Source organism: Dromaius novaehollandiae, chromosome W, assembly GCF_036370855.1.
Source record: "Dromaius novaehollandiae isolate bDroNov1 chromosome W, bDroNov1.hap1, whole genome shotgun sequence".
Classification (NCBI taxonomy): domain Eukaryota; kingdom Metazoa; phylum Chordata; class Aves; order Casuariiformes; family Dromaiidae; genus Dromaius; species Dromaius novaehollandiae.
This window is the reverse complement of record NC_088130.1, coordinates 24,766,696-24,793,454: the sequence shown is the minus strand read 5'-3', so window position 1 is coordinate 24,793,454 and position 26,759 is coordinate 24,766,696. Positions and strand designations below refer to the sequence as shown.

Below are 26,759 nucleotides of genomic sequence, written 5' to 3'. Positions count from 1 at the left end.
AGTCTTTTTCAAAATCAGTGTTTGCTGTGGTTCAGTCCTCAGGTTTGGAAGCAGCCATGAGCAATGCGTTACACAACGCTTTGCTTCCGCAGTTTCTTCTGCAAGGTCCTTTGGAGGAGTATTGTGTGGTCCTGCTGACTTGTTACTGAGCGAATGAAGCAAACGCCCTTCTGTGTATTTCATGACTTCAATTAGAGACATCCTCTGATGAGGATTCCCCCCCCCCCCCCCCCCAAAAAAAGGAGTATGTGGTTTAATGCTGAGGATTCAGAGTTTAAATCTGGCAGTGAGAAATGCTGCAAGGGTTACCACTTACTGGAAAAACAGGAACATGCACTAAACCCCCAAATTTAGAGCAACATTCTTAGGATTAAAAAAAAAAAAACCTTGAAAGTTTGGAAAATCTAGTACTGACATTTCCAGTAACAGCTTTATTTGCATTAGAGTATGCATTTATGAGGGTGTCTTTAATTACCTGCTCAGATACTGCTGCATAGTTTTGTTTTCCAGTTAGACCTCCGCCTAATGCACAAAGATCAACATGGGAAGAGAGCAGTATCTGATTGCGTGAGAACCACAAACGCACTGGTTTCCAGACTTTCCGGGTGTCCTAATTTGCAACCTGAATAATTTTCTTTTATTACCACTTATTTGTATGTGCTTATATGTTTAGCTCCTTTAAGATTAGAAAATAGTGCTGCAAGTTTAAATTTCTTCTGCTTTTACCTATGGGGTTTTTTTTACTTTGTTTGTTTCTTTAGACTTAACGCAGTAGCTTTCTTCCAAACTGTTTCTCCCTGTACTCTAAGACCTTTCAGGCGTAACTACCTAATTTCTTTCACATCCTAGAATGTGTATCTGCTGGATCTACTGATTTGTATGTATTATTGTCTAAAGCACTCCTCCACCTGCTTGGTATCAGCAGCATTATTGACGTAGTCTTAATTACCTGTTAATTGTTCATTGTCCTAGTGGTCCACTGACTTTTAAAAACCACTTCTGTTCAGCCATTTTAAAATCAACGTTTATTTTGGTGTCTTTGTCATTAATGGATCTGCTTCCTTAGTGTACTGCCTTTTCCTGTTAATTATTTTTAAAAGCCTTTCTTGTTCCTGCCAAGTTTCTTGCATAGCATTAATTCATACTGCCTTTCTGCTTCTCTTCTTTTCCTTTGGCTCTGTTGATTTTTTTCATTTTGGTTGCAGCTTTGTCTTATCCTCCAATCCTTTGAGCAGTGTCTCAGGAAACTGTATTGACTGCCTCTGCCTTTAATTCTTGTTTTGCAAAGGAAATGTGGTCTCTTGCACTTTGTTTCTAATCTCTCAAGGGCTAGTTTCCCACTTTTCTATGAAGAGAGATTCACTGTTTGCTTCCACCTCATTATGTTCACGGTTTTCCAAATTTTTTTTTGTAATATTTTGTTGAATTTTGTTGTTTTGTTCTATTTTTCACATCTGATGGGTTATAGTTGGCCTCAAATCAATCCACTTAGTTAAGCGTAAAATGGAACTGTAAATCTGTAATTAAGTAACCCTCTAACTAAAGTACTTACTACCTCAAAACTTAATTGGTAGTATTTTTAAATCGAAGTGAGTCAAGTGCTCTAAAATTAGGTTAGGTAAGGCTTAAGTGAAAATGGTAATCGCTTATAGTCACTGCCATCAACTTTTATGCATATCTTTAAATGACTGCTGGACCATCATTATTCCCTGTGGAGCTTGAGAATGGTATGAAAGAAGTATTTGTCACACAGGAGGTATCTGGTGAGCTCAAGTTCACCAAAAGTATAATAAATTGGTTTGATAGTTGATGTGGGAATTTTTCTACTATTCTCCAGTCTTGAGGTTTGGGGGTGCAGATTCCTTCAGTTTATTTACTTATTTTACATTTGCGACTTTACACAAAGTCCAGCCTTTCATTTCTATTGCTATTATTGCTGTCATTAACTTTCAGGTAATATCTTATGGATCTTTGTTGAGAGTGTTTTGGCATATAATACTGTCAACATCTTGTTTCTTTTGAAGCTCCCCTGTATGGATGATACCCCCCACACATACACTCTGTTGACTTTCCCTTGGTGTGTGATCTGGCGGCATTAGCTAGCTGGTACTTTTTATATGGCATCATATCTGTTTTACTGTGTGTGTATTTTCATACTTCGTGTGTCCATATGCAGAGTTTAGTTGATACTTCTTTTGTTCTTACAAATTCATGTGTCGGCCAACCTTTCCGGTGGTAATGGAAAGTGGAGAGCCCTTACTGTGATAATTTAAGTGATATATTTAGAAATACTCCTTGTTGATAATGTGCCAACATTCTCACTGAAGAAGAAGAGCAAGTTTCTTCATTGTTCCTCGCACTGAGTAATATAAAGCATTATACTGTATCTGCTATTACTTTTTTAGAAAAAGGAAAGCTTGCTCTCAAAAGTCTGCTACCTTCATTTACTCTACTTGGATTTTAGTTAATATGTTCTTTTGCTAACCTTTTTATCATTTCCTGGGACTGTGTAAAGCAGCAGCAGGAAAGCAGGTTAATAGAAGAATATAGACTCTAAAGCGTTCTAAAAGATGTGGGTTTTGGTCCCGGTGGAGACTGACACTCCAGCCTACTTACTGTAGCTGGAACGTATTGATTTTCTTCTCCCCCATTTTTAGCTGCACCATTGAATTAGGTATTGTGAAGCATCTTTCCCTCTGAAGAGAGGAAAAACTGTCATGAACTTTTTCACCCTAACAGTACGGCATTTCAAACTGAACCAGATTGAATGGAAAAGGCTGCAAGGACTCTTAAAAAAAAAAAAAAAAAAAAAAAAAAAAAAAAAAACTTATAACTTAGCTCCCCACTCTCATTTCTCTCCCTCACTGACGGGTGTTCCAGTAGCCTTGAGAAAGTATGATAGATGATCATAAGAAAGGAATTTTTAAATCATTTTTTAAAAAAACAACAATAATAAAAAGAATTCCCTGAAAACAAGGCATTCCTGTGGCATGATCTCCTAAGGTTAGCAAAGTAGTCTTGCTCAAGTTTTCAGCAAGATGTTCAGTTACTGTTATAATTGGCTGATGAGTAGGTTTGGACCTAACTAGAATGCCAGTGTTCGATTTCGCAGTGTCCTCTGTGAAGATATGTCACCATTTACCCTGGCTTTAGTGACAATTTTCTAAAAAGGAAACTCGTGGGAAATCATTATGCTGTTTATATGTCTCCCTTGTTGGAGAGCATTATCCTGTGATATTTTAGCACTGTTTTCCACTGCATGATGGCATCTAGCTAAGGTTAAGGCAGAACAAGTCCCTTTGCAATTTTGCGGCTATATTTTACTGGCTGAAGGAGAAAAGATAACCTACAATTAAGTATTTCGGATGTCACTGAAAGAACATGTGCAACTAATCAATGACATCCTTAGGGAACATGATTTTATGAAACTGATAAGGTAGAAAAATTGGGATTTTAGTGATTTGTGTTACATAATAATAATTGCACCCTTTCAATGAAAAAGACATTTCTGCTGATGTAAACATCAGGCGTTCCCTTGTGGTTTCTTTTTTCTGAAGCATGCAGTAGTTCATTAAAGTGTGACAGTAACGGATAAACACCCTTTACGATTTTTTAAGAAAATATGGTGCTTATGCTCTTAGTTCAGCTGAAATCAATGAGTTTGAAAAATGTGTTTCTGGAGTCACTTCCCAAATCACTTGCTAGGGGCTGTGTTAGGTGTTTTAGTTCTTTTTTTATTTTAGGAAGGAAATATGCATGCTATGTTCTTTTTTCTTAAATTAGCCTATTTAGCACTCTGGGGACCCGCATTTGAAACTCATTACTATGATCTTGGTAGAATTCAGATGCACTGGAAAAACACGTTACTAATAGGCTAACTGTGAGTTTTCATTTCTTGGAAAATATATCTTCTAAGTTCCTTGCTGCAGAACATTGTAGGCAGTAGTCGTGTTTACAAGGCAATGTCATTTTTTCACTTGAACAAAGGCTACGTTTGAGCGCACTGCATCACAAGTAATAGATAGTGGCTTAGAGATTCACCTGCTGGTTCATTTTCTGCTCAGCTGTTATTTAAAGATGGAGTTTGCAAAATATGCGTTTCTTCAAGTTTTTAGTCAGTGGTCAAAAATCTGTGGTGATATCCCTTGTTCTAAGTAAATTAAACCAGTTATGATCGCTTTTCTTTCTAATTTAAGAGTATTTATTGAATGAAAGAATATGAATTTGAGATTACTTCTGTTTTTCCCCTCATGTCCACTTTGGGCCACTACTAGAGGTAGGAAATGTGGCTAGACATACACAACTAATGCAGTGTGACTGTTCTTTTGTTGTCCCCAAGTGTTTTCTCTTTTCCTTCATTTTCTAGTGTGTAAATTGAAGGACTGGATTATCTGCTGGCCCTTTTCCATTGAAGCCTATGGAGGCAGATAATTTGACCCTGAATTAGTATAATTAACCTGTGGCTTCATTTATTTTTTTTAATTCCTTAAAATGAACATCACATTACATTAATGGGAAAATCTTCCTATGTTCAATGCAATCATACCTCCCTTCATGAAATTCTGGAAATGACAGAATTCCACATTAGCAGAGGCAGGATGCAAAATACAGTGCTGTGCAAAATTGCTTTTGCTTTTTTGCAAACTCTACATTTTCAAGTTTACTGATCGCCACGTAGAGGTATTAACAATTAACAAGCTACTTAAAGAGGACCCTGAAATAAATGCTATTTCCTTAAATCTTTTATTAAAATTTCTCTGCTAAAATCAGGGCAGGCCTTATAGCTGGTTAGTGGGGGATTGGGTTGACTTGGTGCACAGCATAATGAGATATTCATCTGGAGTGAGTGGAAGTAGCAACAAATAGGTTTGTTAGCATTGTCAGGGCTATTTCTTTTTATACAGTGATGTATCTTTCTGTTCTTCCCCCATCATCGCTATTCTGCTCAGCAGCCTCAGCCAGCAACTCAGCTTTTGGAAGAAGCTGTCAAGAAGTATGAGGTTGCACACAAGTGTGGGATGCCCTTAAACATCTTTATACAACTTTTTAGTGGTTCTCCATTGCATATTATTAGTGAGGTGGTTTTGTTTGAACAAATCATTCGTGTTGTTATGCGATTCACACACCCTCTGAATATGCATCCCCCTCTATCCTTCCTTTTATGCATATCTTGAATGCAGAACAAGATGAATTTTGCAGCAGCGGAGTGCTGATTTTACAGAATGCAAATGAGGTGGCATGTAATGCAGCATCCTCATATAGAGGGGAACTGAAAGGCTTAACACTTGCCAACATTTCAGACCTTCCCGTTTCTTCCGTAGGAGCTGATGTAGCCTTTAAAATCTACAGTAGAACCGTTGAGAAGCTGCACTCTTTTGCCTGTTCTTTCTTTTTTCAACTTGTTAGTGATGACCTCAGCTGTTGTTGAAGAAATGTCAACCCTGAATTCAGAGCTGGGAACACAGCATAAAAAAAAGAAACTGATTCCCAAATATCTTTGTTTTAAAATGTATCTCTCTCTCTAATTCTGTCTATATTTTAGGTAATTGGCACACTAACTGGGTTTTAAATATGCAAATAACCAAGCTGTTTGCTACTGAACCTTGGAGTTAGACTGATTTGAACAGATTGGACTAGGTTACCTCTACAGGTCTCTTCCAACCTAAATATTTTTGTGATTCTATTATCCTCCACATACTACTGCATCTTCTTAGCGATGCTACGATGTGAAAGAATACGCATGCAGGAATAAGTTATCTCCTGAATGTAAGCAGAGGAACTATTACCAGTCTTGCTGCTTCTTTATGTGGATAGTTTTACTTGTGCAAGCAGTTTTGTTTAATCAGTTATTTATGAATTTAGTAAAGCTTCTTCCATACATATGTTCAGTCTAAGATCAGGCCTGTATGAAGGAAAGCTATTCAGGGAAGAGCTTGTGGCTTTCATTTGTCTGTGAAGCACTGTACTCAACTACATAGATCTAACGTGTGCTATCAGACTGTATAGCAGCATGAACAAGTAAATAGGGGCTGAATCTCTCAGATGAGTCATTGGTTGAATTTATGAACTGTTTAGTCTGTCTTCTGTGAAAATTAAAGATCAGCAATGATTCTGGAGCTGCTTCTGTAAAACTGCCAGAGATCTATCTTTTTCTTTAAAACTCATTCTTTCATGACAGATATGTGCCTAATCATCTCGTTTACTTGCTATGTATTTTTAAGTAAGGGTACTGCTAATTAATTTACTCAAAATTATAAAATCATCTCATCAGTAAAAAAAGAAACGAGAATGGAGTCTAGCTATTATTGCTATGGAAGAACGTGGCGGGTCTAGAGAGACAGCGGCTCCTTGGTGAGAGCTTTGTTGTTAGGGATCACAGCGTAGGTGTAAGGAGTACATTGTAAGCTGATCTGTCAAGCCAAGCAAGCAGTTTGCCTTGTTAGCATTTACTAAGGCATGCATTAATAAAATTGTACAAACTGGAGACTTCCTTTTTCCCCTGATGTGCCAGACAGGAATCTTCTGGGAGGCGTATGTGAAAGCACTGAACTGTAGGTGCTTTATTTTATGTTTTACACAAACAGAATTTTATTCACAAATGACTGTGCCAGTACCTTAGTTTCAGAATCAGACACCTCTGCTTGAGATGCATCAAACTTGTCACTGGTGATGTAGGTGAAAATATCTCCCATGGTCTAAGAATGTAGTAGCATGAGCCGAATGGTTTTATGTGATTCATTAAGAATTGGGGTTTCCCAATTGAAATGAAGCAGTCCATAATAAGTAAAAAAAAGACTGGAGAAGAATTGAACAGTGTTGCAAGTGAGAAGTGTTTTAGTAGGTTGAGAACTGTGTGATATTTAAAATATGAAAAAATCTTGGTTTTCTTATTGTCCCTTTTCTTTATTACAGACAGTCATTTTAGAAAATGAAGAACTCCCTAAAATATTTCTTGATTTCCTAAATGTTCGCCATGTACCTACCCTGCCAAAAGCAGAAAGTTGTGGGTAAGCTCTCATTTACTGAAAAACATATTGAGGCCAAAAGGCCCATATCCATTCAGTGCTGATGCAATTGCATTGACTTAAAATGGTCTTGCTGCCAACTCTTACACAGTAAAATAAATGGGCATTAGGTTCATGTTAAGTATGTTTATATATCCCCAAAAGGTGGTAAAATAAATTCAGTCTGTTCAAAGAGAGAAGTGAGATTTAATGTAATATTCTTGGAAAGCAAAGGAGAGTTTAGATGAGGAGAATACATTTTTTTTGTAGATCTTGAGAGTATCTATTGAAAGGAATTTTCAAAGATATTCATAAACACTCACTACAATTGCATGAAAAGCATTTGTGTGTGTGTGTTTTCTGGTTATTAGTATTTGGATGAGGGAAATTTATTCTGTGACCATCTTTATGACCCCCCCCCCCCCACGTATGTTTGGAAATGGTGTCTTTCATCTCTTTGTTGGCATCTGCCTCAATGGCCATGTTGCCCTTCCCCTGAGAAGGGTTCTTGATCAGGGCGGAAGAAAGGAAACCGAGTATGGTTATGATTAGTGTAAGGATAACAGAAATTCCCAAAATAGTGTAACCAGAAACTCCTGTATTCTGCAGGTGTAACGTTTGTAAGGAGAACAATCTCTTTTACTAGACAAGCTGACATAGTTGGGAAGTCCAGCAGTGTTGTCAGAACTTGTTCCCAAGAAAGCGATGTGGCCCTTTCCTGCTTTGGGGGAGTTTCTGGGCATTAACAGCAGAGAACTCGCACTCAGGAGGAGAGCTGAAGACGCTGTAAGTGATTTTGAGGCCCTCCTTAACTTAGAGCTGTCTAGGGCCCACAGTGGTCCCTCCACCATTGTGCTTCTGGTCTGGCGTACAGAGAACTGAGAACAGGTTGGAGGGAAGGTCTGGTTTTTCTCACATGGGAGTACATCTGCATTTGCCTTTCGGTAGGATGCAAGAATGCAAAAAAAATTCAGCACAGTTTTAAGTTATTTTCTACCTCCTTAAATGGGTAGCCTTGCAAAGGGTAATTTAGGTCTACATCACAGGCCATGATTTTTCCGCAGACTTTTGGCACTGTTGTTTCAAAAGTGGGTTGTAAGATCAAGTTTGGAAATTATTGTTCACTTTCAGGACAGCTAATGTTAAAGATCTGCAGGAATTATTCTACTTACAACACCCTTATACAATGGCTTTGAGAGTGTTCATATCATAGCAAATATACACCATGTGCAGTCTGTGTAATATTGTCAGTCATGCCATTCTCAGCAGTTGAATGAAACTATAAATGTTCAGTCCTTACTGTCCAAAAAACCCCAAATTTAAATATTCAATTTTTAGTGATCTAGGGACAAGCTAGCAGACTTGTAGTTTTCGCTTGTAGTTAATGATGTCAACCAATACCCTTAGTGGAATTGTATCCTATCACTGCATATATAGATAGATATGTATGCATGCAAATTTATTATAGTGAAATGGATTGCTGAATGTCACTTCCAAGCAGTGGTTGCAAAATGATAAGGTCTCCCACATTCATTTAATCATGTTGCATTATGCAGTCACTGACCAGAAAAAGGATGCTCCCTTTGGTGGTTGTTAAAGGACTTTTTTTTTTCCTTATGAAGTTAATTTTATTGTAATCAAAGTTTCCTCTCACTTTAATTGCAGCTCTTTTGATGAAACAGAATCGGAAGAATCAAGGTGAGCTTGATTTCTATTCTTTCTAGGTTGTTAGGTTAATAAACTACTTGAAATTATTGGTGTTTCCTGTATTCGTTCCTTGCAGTTGTCAAAATATCAATAGTTTAGCCTTAAAACTAGATATCTTTGTTAAATATTGTGGCTGATTTCATCAGCTTAATAGATCCATTTGTAGTATGAAGTGAGCGTGCATCTTGTATCGAGAAAGTTCTTACAAAACCGTAGTAGGACAGTGTCCCTGAGCGTTTCTACTCGTTGTAGTGTATTGTTTGTAGCAAGATTTATCAGAAGGAATTAGGGGTTTGGGTTTTCTCCTACGCATTTGGTAGAGCTCTGTATGTATTTGGTCGCATGACTTTGCAAGCGTATGTAGACAGCGGAGCAGAAAGCGCTGAGGGTTCCCGTTGCCCAAGCCCCATGGGAGACAGCTGTGTAACGCGCTGCCAAGGGCTTCCTCCCACTGGGTCAGGTGTGCGACAGGCAGATGGAAGAACAGCATGAAATTTCCAGTCTGTTCAATGGCCTGGAGACTGTGGACACTGGTCTTAAATAGCCTTGTGAGGTAGCCTGCATTACGCTGTGTACCACAGCGCAGACGGGGTGAGGAAGACTCAGAGCTGGCTGCAGGCTGCCCCTCCACGACGCGACCTGTTTACTTCAGATTTCACATTGATGGTTTCACTTTGGGGCTGAGGAGCAGCGAGCATTGCTCCCTGGAAATGGGGTCTGCTCCTCTTGACAGCCGCGGCATGCTGAGACGCGCTGACACTACTCTCGAGCAGCTTGATCACCTCGCTTTATCAAAGCTAGTTTGTAGAATATTCTGTTTACTGTCCCTTGATACTGACATCCCTGTTCTTGACCTTTCCAGCAAACTGTCCCACCAGCCTGTGCTGCTGTTCCTAAGGGATCCATATGTCTTGCCTAAAGCCAACGGTAATCAAACCTGTCATCTGTTAACAGTGCTTTACTGATCTGACCCTGCACCACATAAACCACATTATTATTAATACGGGCCTAGTAAAACGACACCGGTTCAAAATCTAATAACCTGTCAATAAAGCAATAGTTCTTACGTAAGAGACTGTTAAAACCCTAAGTGGGATGGATGATTTATAAAAGGATGGAATTTTTCCCCCAGTTGTTTTCTCAGTCAAATCTACTGAGAATTCAAATCAAAAGACTAAGAACATTGCTTTTCTTTTTTTTGTTGTTGACCCTCTGGGCTGTTTTGCCTGAAGCATTTGAACTAAGAGGCCCAGTCCTTTGTAAGTGCTTTTTCCCTAAACACCAGTCGATCTACTGTGAGTGTGTTTGTATTTCCATTTCTATTATTACTATTTCTTATCATTTATAACCTCTAGAGTGCTTTAGAAAAAAAAAAGAATGTATACTTTAATTGATGTGTTCACTGGATATTTATACTTTTAATACATGCTTCAAAAGAGTGTTTGAAATAGCTTATTATCAACCTTTTTTCTTTTCTTTTTTTTAAAAAAGTTCTCCTTTCTTTGCATTATTAATTCAGAGAGCTTATTTTCTGTCTTCTTTCTAGAATTAAATATGTGGAGAAAATACTATTTCTAGTAGTGCTTTCTACCTGGATTTGTCATTTTACTTGGTAGAACTGTTACTTCTACTACATTTTGTGTTAAAAATGTTTGGTTTTAGGTTTTTTATATGTTCAAATACAATTCCATAGGAAAATTTTCTCCCAGAACTGTAAATTAAGATGTTTAAATGTGCGGTTTTGCTTGATTTTACAAAATGCTGTGGGTTGAAATCGAGAGTCAGGTTCTTGAGCTGCCTTGAAAATCATGGCACTTCTGAGAGTAATTTGGGGAAAGGACAGGTGTTTGCTTTTAGTTTCTGAGCCAGTGATATGTACTTCCTCCACGTTTTCAAGGTTTCCATCAAAGCCACAGGGACTGGGATCATGTATTTTGAGAAGGTTAGCCTTTCTTGCAGGCTCTGTCCTCATTAGCAAGCAATGTGGCCCAACAGGATCGAGCCCTGGAGTCCTACTGAACCTGAAGTCCCAGGTCTAGAGTGAAACAGTCGGTGCAGAGGTCCTGCTTCACCGAGGTCCACGCTAGATACATTCCAGGGTTTTTTGCTTGTTCACTTGTTTTTACACTTTGGATTAGCTCTAGTCTGGCCAGGTGGCTGAATGCCCCTTTGAGGCTGGAGGGCAGAACACGAGACCAAAGCCCAGTGAGCAGAGTCACCTCACAAGGTCACTGCTGACCCAAACTACACCACTAACGTAGGCACATCTGTGCAGTTACTTCTGTCTAAAAGTTTGCACTGTGCTGTGATGCTAATATTTAGAGTTAGTAACGTTGTGTGCCTCACTCTTAATAAAGTTTAACATCCCTTTTAATTACTAACTTGGATTCCTCCAGAGTAGGGTGTAAATGGTCAACATCATTTCATTTCATGCTATTCCTCTCTATTCTAGAGAGAGAAAAAGTGGAATTTATGTACAGTTAGCCTGAAGCATGAAGATAGTGCTTAGTTTCCAACACACACGTAAGGTTTTTCTGTATGACGACTTTTCAAGATTTGGCAGTTCTGCGACAGTATTTCTTTCTTCCCTAATGTGTACTCTGAGCATGCCTAAGCTTCCTTATATTGAATTCGTTAGGAACTTTATAATGAATTTTATAACTGCTCCTTTTAAGCAGTGCTTTACTTTGGATCAAAGATAAATGCCACTTGTAATGCGTGACATGTTTAAATATTAAACAACTTTAGTTAATGACATCTAAAACAAAGGGCTTTTCAGGCCTTTGCCAAGGCTTTTTTTGGCTTTGACACATAGCGTTTAGAATTTCATACAGCAGGTGAATATTTTTCCTTGTATTTGGAAGACCCTAAAAAAACCAAATTCACTTGCAAGTTATTTTTTTTAACTTTTATGAATCAATATAAATTAGAATGTGAGTTTAAGTCTTAAAAAACAAAATAAAAAGGTGGGGGGGAAATCAAGCCATAAGTATGGAGGTTATTCTGTGTTGGCTCAGTCTGGTTATAAAGAAGCAAAGCTTTTACACTGCCTTGGCTTTTTGCATTTTAGCATTGGCTTGAATTTTGCTTCCTTCCCCCCCCCCCCCTCCAGTTTACAGCACAGAGAAAACATAAAGGAGCTTTCTAAAATTTTCTCTGATAGACTTTGATAGATTGAGATTCCTTTTTAAAAAGTAGTCATGGTTGTTCAAACCATGACCGAAAGCACCTGTCCATTATCAAATAACTGTTCATTGTATTTACTCTTTGAAGAAGTTGAATTATGACAGTTGTTTATGTCAGAAGTGGAGTTAAGTCTCTCCTGGACACAGGAATGCCTGTGTTAACATTTTCCAATAAAATAGGAAATGGTGTAATTGTGGGTTTTGTAATTAAAAAAAAAAGCTGTTTCTGGGACATAATACTCAAAGAATTAAAATTTTTCCTCATTGTACTGTTATTTGTCTTTATAAAATATTGTGCTGCCACTATTTTAGCATTGTTGTGTTGCAACATAATTTTTCAAAAATAACATTCACAGTTACAAATATCATTGATTTTTCAGACTCACTTTTCTCATAACAGCTGTGCACTTGAATACATCTTTTTTGTGTAAGGTAGCCGCTTCTTTCTAAATAAAATGCAAAAGACCAATTACATCCTGTTTTGAAGAAAAATGAAGGAAAAATCTAAAATGATGCCTCAGGAGTTGAAAATTGTTCTGGTGATTCTTTAAGCCAGGTAGGGGATCTGTGAGACTGCATTTCAGGGTACTTGTACATTAAAATTAAATTAATATGCTTGATTTTTTTTTAAGCAACAAAGCCTCACAGTAAATCTGGTGCTGTAAACTTGTATCATTTTTTTTAATCAATATTCATTTTCCCGTATATACTGTTTGTCCTATATATTATAGAAGAACCAGTAAAAAATGGTTTCTGAAACTTCAGCATATAATTTAGCATGAAATCATCAGACTGCTCTTACAAAGTGTATTTTTAATACCACTAATGACAATGGCATAGGGTTAGTCTAGCAGAGCTATTTGGGTTAGCTGAGCTTGCAGGACTTCAGAAATCATTACTGAATTCAAAATATTAATGAGTAATTTATAATGATGACTGACTATCAGAAATTGGGAAGAATTATGCATGTATTGTTTGTGGTGGAGATTCAGTCATAATAACATCCTTAAAATCTGTTTGTAAAATCTTTAATACTGTAGAATCACCTTATTAATACCTGCTAGTTTTAATACCTATAAGCCAATAAGAATTTTTTCTTTTTGAGTCCTGATCTACTTATTGCTCAATGTTTTTATTTTGTTTTTTTTTCTTTTTTTTAACCTTCAAAGTGATTTTAGCAGAAGGACTAGAGGCAAAAAATAATTCTCACCCATATTAGGTGATCTAATTTATCAAGTATATTATGATTTTAATGGAAGCTGCATCTCACTCTTTTCAACTATCTTGTAGGTTGGTAGCTGAAGGAAATATTTGGTTGGAGAGGGAAACTCTGTTTATTCTGATACATCTTCTGGGCAAACCCATTTCTTTGGCTGTTTTAAGATCATAAGATAAGATCAGAAATTCTTGCTCTTAATGCCCAGTGATTAAAGTAACCCCTTAATTAAGAAGGCAGGAGTTGGTGCATTTGAAAAATGTTTTCACTTCAGTAATGTACATCCTGCCTTTCCTCTGTGTGAATCTACTGCTGTCTTTCATTGGATAATCCTTTCATGGTAAATTTAAAATGAAAAGTAAGTGTCAGTTACCACTACATCTGTGGTAAGAATATAGTGTTTTTTCTCCTTCAGATATTATAGGATGACTTTATGTAACATATGTGACATTTTATGTTGATTAGACAGCCTAAAATTTTCCTGTCTCAAATAATCATCTCTGATGGTATAGGCACCCTCAAGTCTGTTCAGTCTAAACGTTGCTGTAAGCCACAATGGAAAAACAGCTCTGAAGTATTCCCAGTAGCAATCTTGGAATTCCTTCAAGTATATTGAGATTTTGTTAGAAATTGAATTGCCAGTGTAATCCATCTTCCTTGTGAGAAAAGATTCAGATAAAGAGCTGGAGCCTAGCAGCATTAAGTATTAGAACATCCCTTTAAATCAATAAGCTACAAATCTGGCAGCGCATTCATGCAATGCCCAGTGCTATACTAAAGTGGCTTTAGTGCTGAAACAGCATTACTAATAGCACATCCCCAACATGGATAAACAGTTGAGTGATGCAATAACCTAAATTATACTAGGCCTTACCTTGTTAAGTTCTACAAAAACATTTATATTGTATTGAGGTAGATAAGAAAGCAAGGGTTTTTTTGTTTTTGTTTTGTTTTCTTTTTCAGATGACTTTCCAAATGTAGTTATAGAAGGCATTCTGCATGGAATATTTTATCCTCATCTACTGCCCAGGTAGAAGTGGCATGTGGCTAGAAGAAGCTGAAGCAAGTCTCTAAGTCATGTTCAATGGAATTAATGGGAATAAAATTCTGGAATGTGATAATCATGCTCAGAAGCAAGAGGGACAGCCTCAGTTTAAGTTCAAGCATTATATCTTTTTAAATAAAATCTATGTCATAACTGCTGCTTTAAAAAAAAAAGATATGGAAACAACAGTATTGAAGTTATTTAAACCTTATATGCTCTATTTAACACTAAAAGCTGAAAGTCATACACTGAATTACACTAAACTTTGAAAAGAATTGAAAGTTTTACTAATTATTTCTGGATTTCTATCATAAATTACACTAAACCTTTTTGCACCAGGATTTTTCCCAGCACGTTACCCATTGCTGGCAGTGGATGGATTGAAAGTGCTGGCACTGAAGAGAGAGTGCAAAAAAGTGATTTTAAAAGCAAGAAGAAATGGAAGTAACTTAAAAGTATTTTGTTCATTTTCTTAAGTTATTTTAAAACTCCTCCTTAATATTAGGTTGGAAAAGAGCCAACGCATGTATATGGAGAATTTCTATTAGAAAACATGCTTATACATTTTGAAATACGTTGCTCTCTTCCAGGAAGTTTTCTAGATTTCAGTCTAAAGGATTTTATCTACCAGATTTAACATGGCATTTATGAATCTCATTCAGTTATGACATCTCATGTATGTGTATGTTTACTTTTCAAGTCAACTCGCAGATTGTATTCCATATCTTAACATTTTATGAATCAGTGCATACGTCTTTGTGGTAAGCTGAAGCAAGAATATGATTAAGTAGTAAAATAAACTAAAATGTGTGTGTATATATATATATATGTTCAGATTTAACTGGAAATTTTTGTGTTACTGGACATTACAAAATAAATTACTAGAACATGAATGTACTTTGTGCATATCTGTTCAAATAAGACATTTCTCAGAGCTTGTGCCATCAGAAGTGGTACTTACTTCTCCACATGAAGCATGACAAAATACTTGGGTGTCTGCTGATTTAAAACTCTCAGCACGATGCTATCTCAAGATTTATAAAGCTGTATGTCTTGGAAAAAAAGAAAAACATTTTTCAGTATATCTGGATAGCCAGTAATTCATTGTGTTAAGCAGAGGAAGGGAATGTTGCACAAAAACAGTAATGGCAAAACTAGGCACTAACGCAGTGGAGAAGCAAGGGTTGCCTCCTGCTGACTATGCAATCTATTTTAAAGCTGCTTGGGGCTGGTGAAAAGTTCGGACTTACTTAAAAAGGACACCTGTGATTAGAGCCCTTGTCCAAGTAGCAGAACTTTCTCTACTGTCTGAGGGATCAACCTCCAGGAAAGTGTTTTTAGCTACTAGGGCAAAGCTATTTGGATGAGGAAGAACAAGGCATTCCTGCTCTTACTTCCAAACACTGCTTCTCAGTGCAGCTTTTTAGTGACTTTTTACATTGAACCTTAGTAGGGGGAAAAAAACACACAGCACAACCTGAATAGGGGTAAAATTGAAGCCTGATTGCCTAGTACTAGACAAATTCAGAGGCTTTCTTCATTCCTCTGGCTCCCTTTTGAAGAGGAGAATAATCCTTCCACAGGTCTTTGCAAAAAGCGTCAGTACTTACCTTCAGAAGAGGCCCTGGGGCTGTGGATGGTGAACCAGCAGAAGCAGTGCTGCAACTACGAATCATGTGTCAGGGTGCAGGACACCAGGTAAATCCCTGCCCCCAGTGTTTTCCTGTTCCCTTGGGGGGGGGGGGGGGGGCGGCAGGAGGTACTTGCAAGCTGTGGGCTGGGTGATTGGGGCCCCCTCTGTGCACTGCTCACTTCCCTCCCAGACCCCAATGTATGGGCATCTCACGTGAGCTGCAGGACACTGTCCACTTAAAGGTAAGTGTCATGCTACCCAGTTTGTAGGTGGGTAAATCCATTACCAGATCTAGGCATCAGCTCTTCTATCTTAAATTTTAAAACACTGCAAACTCAAGGGAAAATATCCACATCTCTTTCCTGGAAAATATTAACATGTTAAAAAAAAATAGTAGTACAGTTGTCTAAGTGGTATCTTATACTGAACTTGTTTAAAAGCTACCAATTAAGCAGTAAGGTTAAGGGTATTTAAGTAGCATTACCAAAATAATGAACTTAAAGGTGCATCTCCAGCATACAGCAAAACTTTTAGTGTTTTGAAGCTGTATCTTAGATGACATGATTAGTTATGTGTTATAAAATCCATCGTGCTGTAAAATAAGGGCTTTTTAATCAGTTTCTAACCAATAATTTTATTTAACAATAAACTTAGCTGCTCTATCTCAATTACAGTATTGTATCTGAATACAATCTTTTATTGAAAGACTAGGGACTTTATCGGACACATTAAGGAGATTAGAGAGATTTACCACCCCTGCTCTTTTATTTCTTGGAAAGCAGCACCCCTGCATCATTTATTGAAATCAACTGAGATTAGAGAAAAGGCCTTTTGCAAAAAAAGCAGCTCTTTATTAAGTATTTGTTTGAAATCAGTTTATTTTTTCAAAACATTTCAATATTTTACTTTACAGGAATCTTAAAAAAATGCAGATATTCTCACAGAAAATGTTTTCAAATAAAATGGCAGTAACAAATATTGTAAAATTTCTAAAGACAATGATTTCATTTCAAACCTTTGAAAAAACAGAAGTATTTTGAAATTTCTCATGAAAGAATTTTTCTGTGAGTTCTAGGATTTAGTGGGATATGCCCTGAATTTCAAGGAGTAAAGCTTCCATGAAATTGTTATAGAAATAGCCATAATTTTATGTATCTGGCAAATATTAAGTATTGTCTACATATAGCCTCATAAGTTTTGAGGAGAAAAGTCAGTGGATAATTGAGATCAGTCAAAACTTAGGCCTGAAAGAAAAATGATTACATTTTATTTCCTAGTCTGGTTGTTAGTCTCACCAGTCTCCTGCTTCAACTACAAATGGTTCCTTTACAGCTATTTTGCCACTGTTCACAATCACGCAGTCTTGAAGGGGGCGATCATGTTCATCTGTCTGCTGAAGCTCTATCGAGTGCACCACAGACTGTTTAAAAAAAAAAAAAAAAAAAACTCAGTTTAGCCAAGAAAACGCCAGTGGCTGAAGTCCAGTATCAGGTAAATAACTAAATGCTCTTAGCATTATTTATTTATTTTAAAGCAACTTCTGAACAAAGACCTTTGCCATGTTGAGTTCTCCCAGACACTCTCTTTCCCCACTGTCAATTGTACCATTCTGCAACTCGCATACAGTTGACAGCACCAACATGGAAGGCTGTGTGCCCTTCTATAAAAACTCCTAGCCAGCAAAAACATTAGAAAGGAGCAATTGAAAATATCCTTTCACATGACTTACCTAGCAAACACAAAGTCTATCTGTGGTCTGTGAGCAGCAACTGCATGTAGAGATCATGACGGATGAGCAGTAGTTTTTTTCCTGATCGTACAGCATAATTGTGCTTGTAAAAGTCCGATGACTCCTGTTACTCTCCTATAACCTATGCCCAGACGTTAAGAGTGGGCACCATGCTCTCCAGTATCTGGCTTTAGAGAGTTGCCAATTAATGTACCTCTGGCTTCAAACCCTAAAACTCTCCTCAAAATTTTTAAATTACTGCTGTAGCTGAAGGGAATTGAATTCAATATGAAGGATGTGGGGCAGGGGAGAAGTGTTTTGATGAGGCTTTCAGACTCTACATAGATTTGATTAATGCAACAGGTCATATTTTCCCCATTCATTTCAAAACTGATTAAGGGAGTAAAAGTTAAAGGGAAAACCAGATTAGTAGAAGTATAGTCAGTTGGAAGTACCATTTCTTAAACTGAAATTCTACTTGCCCATTGCAATCAGATATTTGATCAGTTTTGCAGCTGTACATTCTGAGGGTGCTGGTTATAAATCTTTTTTTCTTTTTAAGTAGATCTGTATATATATGTTTGCATACTTCACATTCACATCTTCTAAAAGCCTGAACAGTGGAAGTGTTACCCACAACTAGCACATGTTACAAAATTAGATTTTAGCTTGTGGAAATACAATTATTTCATGGTTAACAGGCTTAGTGAAAGAGGGACCTGAATTTATCCAGTTTGTAGTATGTAAAGGTGTCAGTGTTGATTTTGATGGTTAGTGGTCTAAAACAAGAAATCTGACAGCCAAAGGGATGATTTCAGTTTCCATTTCTGTAATCACCACTTGCAATTTCAGTTCCAGTTTAAGCACTTCACATACATTTTCTACCTTGTCCACATTAGATAACAAACAATAAATTGTTTTGAATGACAATGGTATGATAAATTACACCCACACAGACATAATGCCCTGAGATTGGTCCCAATTTTCCTGGAGTAATCTTACCACTATTTTTTAACTTACCATTCCATCAAGGACTTTGCCAAATACTACGTGTTTTCCATCCAGCCAGGAAGGCTTTGTCACACTGATGAAGAACTGTGATCCGTTAGTATCTGGGCCAGAATTAGCCATGCTAACCCATCCAATTCCGTAGTGTTTGAGTTTAAAGTTTTCATCTGGAAATTTTTCTCCATAGATGCTTCTTCCTATGACACAAAATAAGAAATCGAACTTAAATATTTTTTTCCATTTTTGAACAAAAAGGGGATTTCTTAAGTATAAATTCAGGACTTGAGAAGATTCAGAGGTTGAGTAAATGCAGCACCATCATTGCTACGTCATCAGCGATCCATAACTAAAAGTACTTTGTACGTATAGGAAAGAAAAAGGAAAGCTAAAACACCAGCTATAGTGAGAGAATATACAAAGCTGATCATCCTTTAGCCTCTGAATTTAACAAGTAAGCTAAGTATCTTCAAAGGTCCTGCTTATATACACCACTAAATAATACTATACCCTGTCCAGCAAATTTAAATTAGGTAATTATGGCCATTCAAATAAGGTAACTCTGCTTTGTGACAATTTTAATATTTAGTTTTACAACTTTTTTCCCTAGTACATGAAATTGCTTTAGACATGTTTAGAAATACAGAGACCACATGAAAGTTAGCTTAAAAGAGTCAGTATGGAATTGTATAAATATTACGTAAGGATTTTGATGTTCCTAAAATAGTTTAGAAGAAAAAACATGAGTCATGTTTAAACCACTGTAATTTTGAAAAGAGAAGGTTGTCTTATTCTTTATTTGTACAGCGCCTAACAGTAAGACACTGTTCCCAACACACCGCCAGATACCATCCCAATAAACGGTATTAGCAGGCAAACAAACACTGCCTACCTTTAACGCTAAACTGTGTCTTTAGTGTTTTAGCCTTCCCCCTTGTTCAAATTGCAAGGAAAAGCATATGTCGTGTATGTTTTCCGTTCTGTCCCAGTGGGGAAGTCGCTAACATTGTACGCAGAAAGTTCAAATCGTAGCACCTGAAGAACGTGGTTGTAAAGGAAGAGAAGAAATCAGAAGCCAGAACGCATGCAACGCAAGAGATGCTGCACTGGGACTGCCCTCCGAAGCACCTACTGGCTGAACTGGTTTTCTGGAAGCTCAAGAGAGAGAAGTGATATAGATGGCCAGAGCCTACGTATACAGGGCCACACCAAAGGTAAATTTATGGTTTTAAATTTGCTAAGAGAAAAAAGGGGAGGGGCACAACCCTCATTTTCTAATTTCTCTATAGCTGCTTTGAAATTGCTTCCCTTAGCACACTTCAGAGCGCTCCACCGAGCTGGGTGAGCCAAAGGGAGAGGACGGCCCGTGCCCTTCACGTACATCACCGTTTCCTTCCAGATTAGTTTTCTGCTGGATGACTCGACTTGGTTCATGCATAGATGCAATGAGTACTGGGGGCAAGGAGCAGAAGCACACAGCCAGAGCAGAAACAGACAGAAAAGATCTGCACAAATTGAGGACAGGGGAAGCCCTAAGCATACGAATAATCTGGTAATCCAAATATTTGCAGCTAACGTGGCAAAATGCTTAGGACTGTTTTGGATGCTTCTAAAAGAAATGTTTTCTTCATTTATTTTAGTTGCAAAAGAGAAGCAATGCTGTTTCACCCATCTATTCAGTAAACATTCAAAGGTGTAACAGAAAGGGAAGCTGGAAGATACTGAGCGTGTTACCTCCTGATCCATCTCCAACTGTAAAGTCCCCTCCTTGAATCATGAAGTCTTTGATCACACGATGAAATTTACTTCCTTTGTATCCATATCCTCTCTAAGAAAAGGAAATAATGCTTTAAGTGAATATAACATCCAGTCCTACACGGTCATAGGGGAATAGGCATATGCTGTGAATGGTCAGGTCCACAGGATATAGTGCAACCTGAGACAAACACTGACAGGAACAAATTAAACTGAAATGCAGGTGAGCTGTGCTGGCATAGAGCAGGTATCACTCAGGTAAAAAAAGCAAGCATCTTCCTTTGACTGATGTACTACTGATCATGGCACTTCTGCCTGCTACATCTGCAAGCTAGCGGTGGTAGACTAAGGTGGTGTCCAACATCTAATATTCACATTTTGCAAATAGAGCTGCAAGGCTTTAGGGATATGCACAAGACAGCACGGCCTCTGGGATGGCTCTCTCCCTCACCGATTCCACTGAATTAAGATGGACAGTTCACACTTGAAACAGCATTTAACAAATATTTACTTCCCAGCCCAAACTTAAGTACACGGTCAAAGAAAGCCACAGACATACTTCTCCAGTTGCCAGCACAATGAAGTTCTCCACTGTCTTTGGGACAACTTTTCCAAACAATCCAATTACAATTCTGCCAACATCTCTGTCTCCAATCTTCACGTCAAAGAACACCTGGACGTTTTTGCGAAGAAAACAAAAGTGATACAAATATGAGCGCAACAAAAAGGCCAAGCTTCTGAAAGCATAAAAGGGTAGGAAACAGCCTTTGCTGGTCTATGTTAATCGAATCCTTCAATTGCTGAGGGTGCTGTTTAAGAAAAATCTTCTCAGAGCTACCGACTTCAGATTATGCACAATACTGTGTGTGACCTGGTGATTATACATTTTAATTCTTATCTATTTTAAGTGCTTGGTGGGACTGCTCTGTCACAGGTTTGAAGGTAAGGTATCAAGAAGCTTTTTTCCAAATATGCATGTGTTTAGAAGGCACTGTAAGGAAACCGTATGGAAAAAATGAAATATGAAAGTAAGGAAGAACAATGCTGCTATTCCAGCGACATGAACAATTTCAAGGAACTATAGTACAGACACTTCCCCAAAAAGACACTTTGCTATGCACTCTTAATCTTCACTGCTCCAGGAATTAGTGTGTATGTGATTAAGTATACACAAAAGCCTAAACTTCATTCAATTGTCAAATAATGGGAATAAAACGTTCCTGCCAAAGCAAGGAGTTGTTTTCCTAAATACGAATTCAGAACTGCCCAGAGGAATAGCCAAGCTACACTAGAAAGCTCATTGCCTAAAAACTTTAATGTAGACATCGCTAAAAAGAATACTTTAAAAAGACAAATGAGTTAAAAAGCATTTTAATATAGTTCAGAATATATCAATGCATATTTGAACATGCAAAAATGTTCCAATGATTCCTGAAAATAGGAGCAGCTGTCAGGAAGAGGCATTTTGAAGCAGAGAAAAAGTCACATAAAGACTATTAAAACTTCTAGGAAACAGCAATGTGTATTCCTGTGATGTGGTATTTGTTGTCCTTTGTGGCACTCAACCAAACATTACTTGCCCACAGCTCTAAGAAATTGGTCCAGTAACGATAATAAATGACCACAGCCTCTCTCCAGTGAATGTCTCTTTCATGCTCTCCTGCTAAACATTTCTACCATTTCTTGATCTCCCACATGGCTTTGACTGTTGAACTTTTGGATAATTTTATAATGATATATAAAGAAAATAAAATTCCTTTTGCTACACCTCATGCACTTCCTTGGCACTTGGCACCAGACAACATACTTCTGTAATGTGTGACTCCCAAAGTATTAAGAGCAAGTTTTCATTAATTTCTTAATGTGTTTGTAGACATACCTCGCTGAATTTTGCGGCCAGGCCTATCTAGGCAAGGGCTACTGTATGCATAGGCTTTCTAAACACAACTTGTTCCCTCTAGGCAGAAGGACTGCCTGCGATACATGAGCCTCTGGCAATGCAACTGGGGCTACTCTACACTATTCCTGGGCAGTAACATCAAATGCTTCTACAGAGCGCAGAGAGATCCAGTCGCTCACACGGGGAGACCTGGCCCAAGCAAAACGCTTCACGCGTGGCAGAGCTATGCACATAAGCAGCCAGCTTAGTGTTTCCAAGCAGCATTGCTTCGCTTATTCTGCATTTGTGAACAAAAAGTGAGTTCCTGGCCTCCCGCTAGCACTCCACATTCCTATGCTACGTGTTCGGTGCTCTGGGAAAGCACTGCGCTTCCTGGTTATGCACCACATAATGTGCCTGTGCGTATTTCTGGCCAGGAAATCCTACATGGAAATATGGTAGCCCTAGATGTCATTTTTGCAGAGAGAAGCCATCTTCTTTTAAGCCATCTTTTAACGTTCTCCGAAAAGTCAATGAGTATGCAGATACTAGCGAGCTGGTCAACACAGCAGGCTGGAATTTCCAAAATTGTCTGGCCAGATTCTTCACCAAAGCTGCTTAAAGAAAAGTTATTATATTTATATAAACATTTAATCTTATTTACAATGTGCAATAATAACCTCATAACTGGAAAAAAAAAAAAAAGGAAGTTGACTGTGAAAGAAAGATATCAGGATTCTTAGTGACCAGTGATAATATAATGACAAATGAAATAAAGTCCATATATACAAAGTACTGAATATTAAAAAGAGACTTTACATCTACAGTGAGGGGTTCTACCTAAATAAGCTACCACTGAGAAACAACATCTGGGGTCACCTGGAGCAGTTTGATGGAAAGTTTGACTCACTGCTCATGAAGGTCAGAGAAAGAAACTGGATATTAGAGGTTATTAGAACGGGAGGACGCCCAAAGACAGATGTAATTACGCACTGGTGCACATCTGCACCGTGCACTCGCACCTCGAGCACTGCATGTAATCCTGGCTTCTCCATCTCACACTGATACAACAGACCTGGAAAAGGTACAGAAAAGGGCAGTGCAGATGCACCTTCCACACGAGGAAAGATTAAATAAAACCGTGCACCTTGGAAGAGTGAAGAGTGAAATGATCTGACGAGAACGTAAAGCTACAAGCGGCTTGGAGAAGGGAAACTGGGAGCAGTAATTCCCCATTTCCCGCAACGTAAGAATCAGAGGCGGGCGTAAAATGAAATCGGGGACAGCAGGTCTGAGCAAGCAACGTGCTTTACGCACAGCTCAACGGTGCGACGTATCGCTAGGAGATGGTGCGGAGGCCCGAGCGCACCAGACGTACAAGAAGAAGTTAAACCTCTGGACTGGAAGCCCATCGGCGGCAACGAAACTCAGAGGTGCGGGTACAGGCTACAGCCCGCGAAGCCGTGGCCGTGCCAGAGGGGTTTTTTAAGCCTGTCACGGTTAGGTATGAACCAGGCGGCAGAAAACAAGGTCGCGATAAGACGGCTCGAGTTTTAGGAGAGGAGGAAAAAGGAAAAGAAAAGAAAAAAAGCACCGCATGAGTTAAGGAACGGAGCCGAGTTAAAAAAGCCCAAGCGCCGCCACAAGCCGGCTGCCCGCCAGCGCTCCGAGGCGGGTCCCAGCCGCAGGGCGCCGCGCACCGCGCAGCGGGGCCCCGGCACAGCCCCGGGCCCGAGGCCGCTCCGCGCACCGCCGCCCGCACCCGCCCGGCGGGGACCCGCCGCGGCGCCGCACGCACGCACACACGGAGCGGCCGCGCCGCGACCCGCCGCCCCGGGCGGACGAGCGGCTCCAGCCCCGGCGCCCCGCCGGCTCCGCTGAGGCCCGGGCGGGCGGCGGGAGTCACCTTGGCCGTCACGCTGGGTCCCCTCTTCTTGAAGCCCGCAGCCGCCGGGGCCCGCGCCAGCAGGCAGAGGCAGAGGCAGGCGAGGGCGCCGAGCAGCGCCGCCGGGCGCGGCCCCCCACCGGCCATGGCGCTGCGGCCACCGCTGCGCCTGCGCCCGCGGCTCGGCCCGGCCCGGCCGGGCGGCTCCGCCCGCGCCATGTGGCGCGGCGGGGGGAGGGGCAGCCGCGGCGGACGGGCGTCGCCGCGCGGGTCTCCGCTCCCCTCCCCTCCCCTGCCCTCCCCTCCGCGCCGCGGCCGGCCCCGGCCCTGCTTAGCTTCCGCGCGGGGGGAGGCGGAGCGGGGCGCGCGCGGGCGGCCGTTACCGCCTTTTCGTGAGGGGGCCGCGGGGAGCCCCGGGGTGGCCGGGCGGAGCGGGCGTCTCGGGCAGGGGCCGGTACGCAGGGCTGCCCCGCGGCGACCCCCGGTGTGGGTGGAGTAGCCAAAAGGGGGGACCGGCAGGGGGGCTCGGAAATGGACCGTTATTCCGTTATCCCTGAGGTACTTAACGTGCTGCGGGGCGCCTGGGAGAAGTGGAAACTGGAATAACAAGCCTTTTTTTTGTTTCCTTTGCACTAGCAGTAAGGGGGCACAGCTCGGGGCCCACGTTTCTACCCTTTGCTTTAATCAGGAAAGAGCTGCACCAAAATGAATTCATCAAACGCGAACCGTTGCCTTTCCCGAACCATTGCCTGCCACAACAGGGTAAAGGGACCTTAGCCTAGCAAATGAGTTTAGCTTTAGCCCTGTTTCCTTCTCTACTTAAAAGCTGTTTGCGTTTGGGATCTATCGTAAATGGTGTTGCTGCTACAGTCCCTGGAAAGCTTGCAAATTTTAATTCCCACTGAAATTTGTGATCTCCCAAGTTACAGAATAGGAAAGAAAAATAATTAGTAGATATTCAGACACTGCAAGCAAAAGGGTGACAAAGGCATATGACAGGTATATTCAGGACTAAACTGTGTAACTCCGTGGCTCAGGCAGGGTAGATGGCGCAGCACGTAGGCAGAGTTTGGTGCGGGCTGCAAAGCCAGCCTGGAGCTCAGGTGGAGCGAGGATGGGCGCAGTGCTGCTGCAGCTGCGCGGTTACAGCCACCGAACCTGACAGCTTAAGTCTGTGTCTGCATTAGCAAGTAGTAGGGGGAGATTTGTAGGACAAAGCACTTGGTGCTGAGAAGTTATGTCCGCACTGTATGCTTTTCAGGTGGTCTGTGTGTAGACCAAATGTCCGTCAGCAGTTGACGCGTGTTGGGTGTGCTGCTGGAGCATGTCTTCTGGTTTCACTTCACCCGGAAGGGATCCAGTTTCTGCACACCAAGGCCTCTCGGCACTGGGAATCGCAGCACAGTAAGTGGGGGTGCTCGAAAGCTCCGGTTCAAAAGTGCACTCCTGATCCAAGCCAAAATGTACCACGGGCATGGCCCCCTGTGCCTTTGACTACAGGCTGGTCGTAGACTCGGTTTTTCACATGTAATGTAACTTCTTTGCTGTTACTCATTCTGCCCCACCTGCTGCCTGCACTAGTACCTCTGATAGCAATGAGATTTTTCATCGGGTGACTCTAGTAAAAACTCAGTTATCAGACACAGCAGAGGATGGTGGTTAGTGATTCCCCATTGCCTGGCACCGGAGCTGAAAGGCGAAGTTTAACTCTTGTTTAGCTGATCTTGTTTAGCATCTCATTTAGCCATCAGACTGACTCTAACAGATCTCTGCTTTTCAAGAGCTGTAAAATACCCATAGTTGGAACTCATGGGTCAAAAAACCACCTGGGCTAATCTGGGCCTTAATTTTGGCACCTGACCTATGCAGTGGGTCCTGGCATTCTGTAAAACTAGGGACTTTTTGCACTGACTCACTCTTAGTGTTGAGAGCTACAGGGCTTCAGGGTATAATTCAAGACATTTACCTAGTTGCTCTTTAGCTAATTAGATCTGTTTATTTCAGAGCTAAAACCAAACTAGTTAATGTCCTGTGGGTATGGGAGTCTTTCTTTGATCCTCCCGTTAGTGGTTGATATATTTCACTCTCATGGTCTTCGTTAAATATCAGAGCAGAACTGAAACTTTACTGTTTCTTATGTTAGATTCTTTTATGTGTCAGTGCAGTTTAAGTGAACTGGGTATGTGTATATTTTCTCTGTTGGTATAATATGATTCAGCTGCCTTCTTTGCATTGCATCATCACATACTAATGGTATTTGACTTGCTAACTGAATTAAGATTTACTGTAGAAATACAGCAAAATCCAAAGATATGCTGATTTGTTGTAGTAGTTAGACATAAACTGCAGAAAACTGTATCACTGTAGCTGTGTTACAAAGTAGTTCATGTCTTTACCTAAATAATGAGGGAAAAAAAATTGCAACCTACGAATGTACCCCACCACACAGATTTCAAGCAGTTAAAAACCAGGAGATTTTGAAAACTTACTGTAGCATTTCCCCCATCTTAATCACTATAATCCACCTTTGTTATAGCTACCTGTTCAGTATTTATCTGCTCTTAAATTGCGTTTACTATGCTTATACCAATGAAGACATGTAAGATGTTCATGAAGACTGTAAGGTGTTCAGAGGCATATGATAAAAATGGAAAAAGGTTCCTCTTAAAGCATATATAAGAGCATGTTAGTACTCCCCAGCACTCTGAAGGTAATA

At 39.9% G+C, this 26,759-nt stretch overlaps 2 protein-coding genes across 5 annotated transcripts in view; one reads left to right on the top strand and one right to left on the bottom strand.

Annotated features, from left to right (window-relative positions):
* Positions 1–15,050, top strand: part of LOC135323441 (sorting nexin-24) — an 87,273-nt gene extending 72,223 nt beyond the window's left edge. For 3 of the 4 annotated variants that reach the window (XM_064499652.1, XM_064499650.1, XM_064499651.1), the window contains 4 exons: positions 6,913–7,007; positions 8,670–8,702; positions 9,574–9,638; positions 14,076–15,050. In XM_064499652.1, coding sequence (XP_064355722.1) covers positions 6,913–7,007; positions 8,670–8,702; positions 9,574–9,638; positions 14,076–14,146 — 264 coding nt within the window. In that variant the 3' untranslated portion in view covers positions 14,147–15,050. Of the gene's footprint in view, positions 1–6,912; positions 7,008–7,650; positions 7,791–8,669; positions 8,703–9,573; positions 9,639–14,075 lie in introns of those variants that run through there. The other variant, XR_010385475.1, reaches the window with a different exon arrangement.
* A 1,569-nt stretch (positions 15,051–16,619) lies between these two features.
* On the bottom strand, positions 16,620–24,265 carry LOC112992376 (peptidyl-prolyl cis-trans isomerase C). The gene is made up of 5 exons (XM_064499865.1): positions 24,065–24,265; positions 20,839–20,952; positions 20,259–20,352; positions 18,540–18,724; positions 16,620–17,210 (listed from the first exon to the last, which is right to left on the bottom strand). The coding sequence occupies exons 1-5, from the start codon at positions 24,260–24,262 to the stop codon at positions 17,082–17,084; spliced, it is 720 nt and encodes a 239-aa protein (XP_064355935.1). The 5' UTR covers positions 24,263–24,265; the 3' UTR covers positions 16,620–17,081.
* Between the last annotated feature and the right edge of the window lie 2,494 nt (positions 24,266–26,759).

Coding starts and splice junctions, on each gene's coding strand:
- LOC112992376 (XM_064499865.1), bottom strand. CDS start 24,262: ATGGCGCGGGCGGAGCCGCCCGGCCGGGCCGGGCCGAGCCGCGGGCGC. Junction 20,953..24,064: donor GACCCAGCGTGACGGCCAAG/GTGACTCCCGCC, acceptor AAAAACGTCCAG/GTGTTCTTTGACGTGAAGAT. Junction 18,725..20,258: donor AGTTGGAGATGGATCAGGAG/GTAACACGCTCA, acceptor TTTGTGTCATAG/GAAGAAGCATCTATGGAGAA.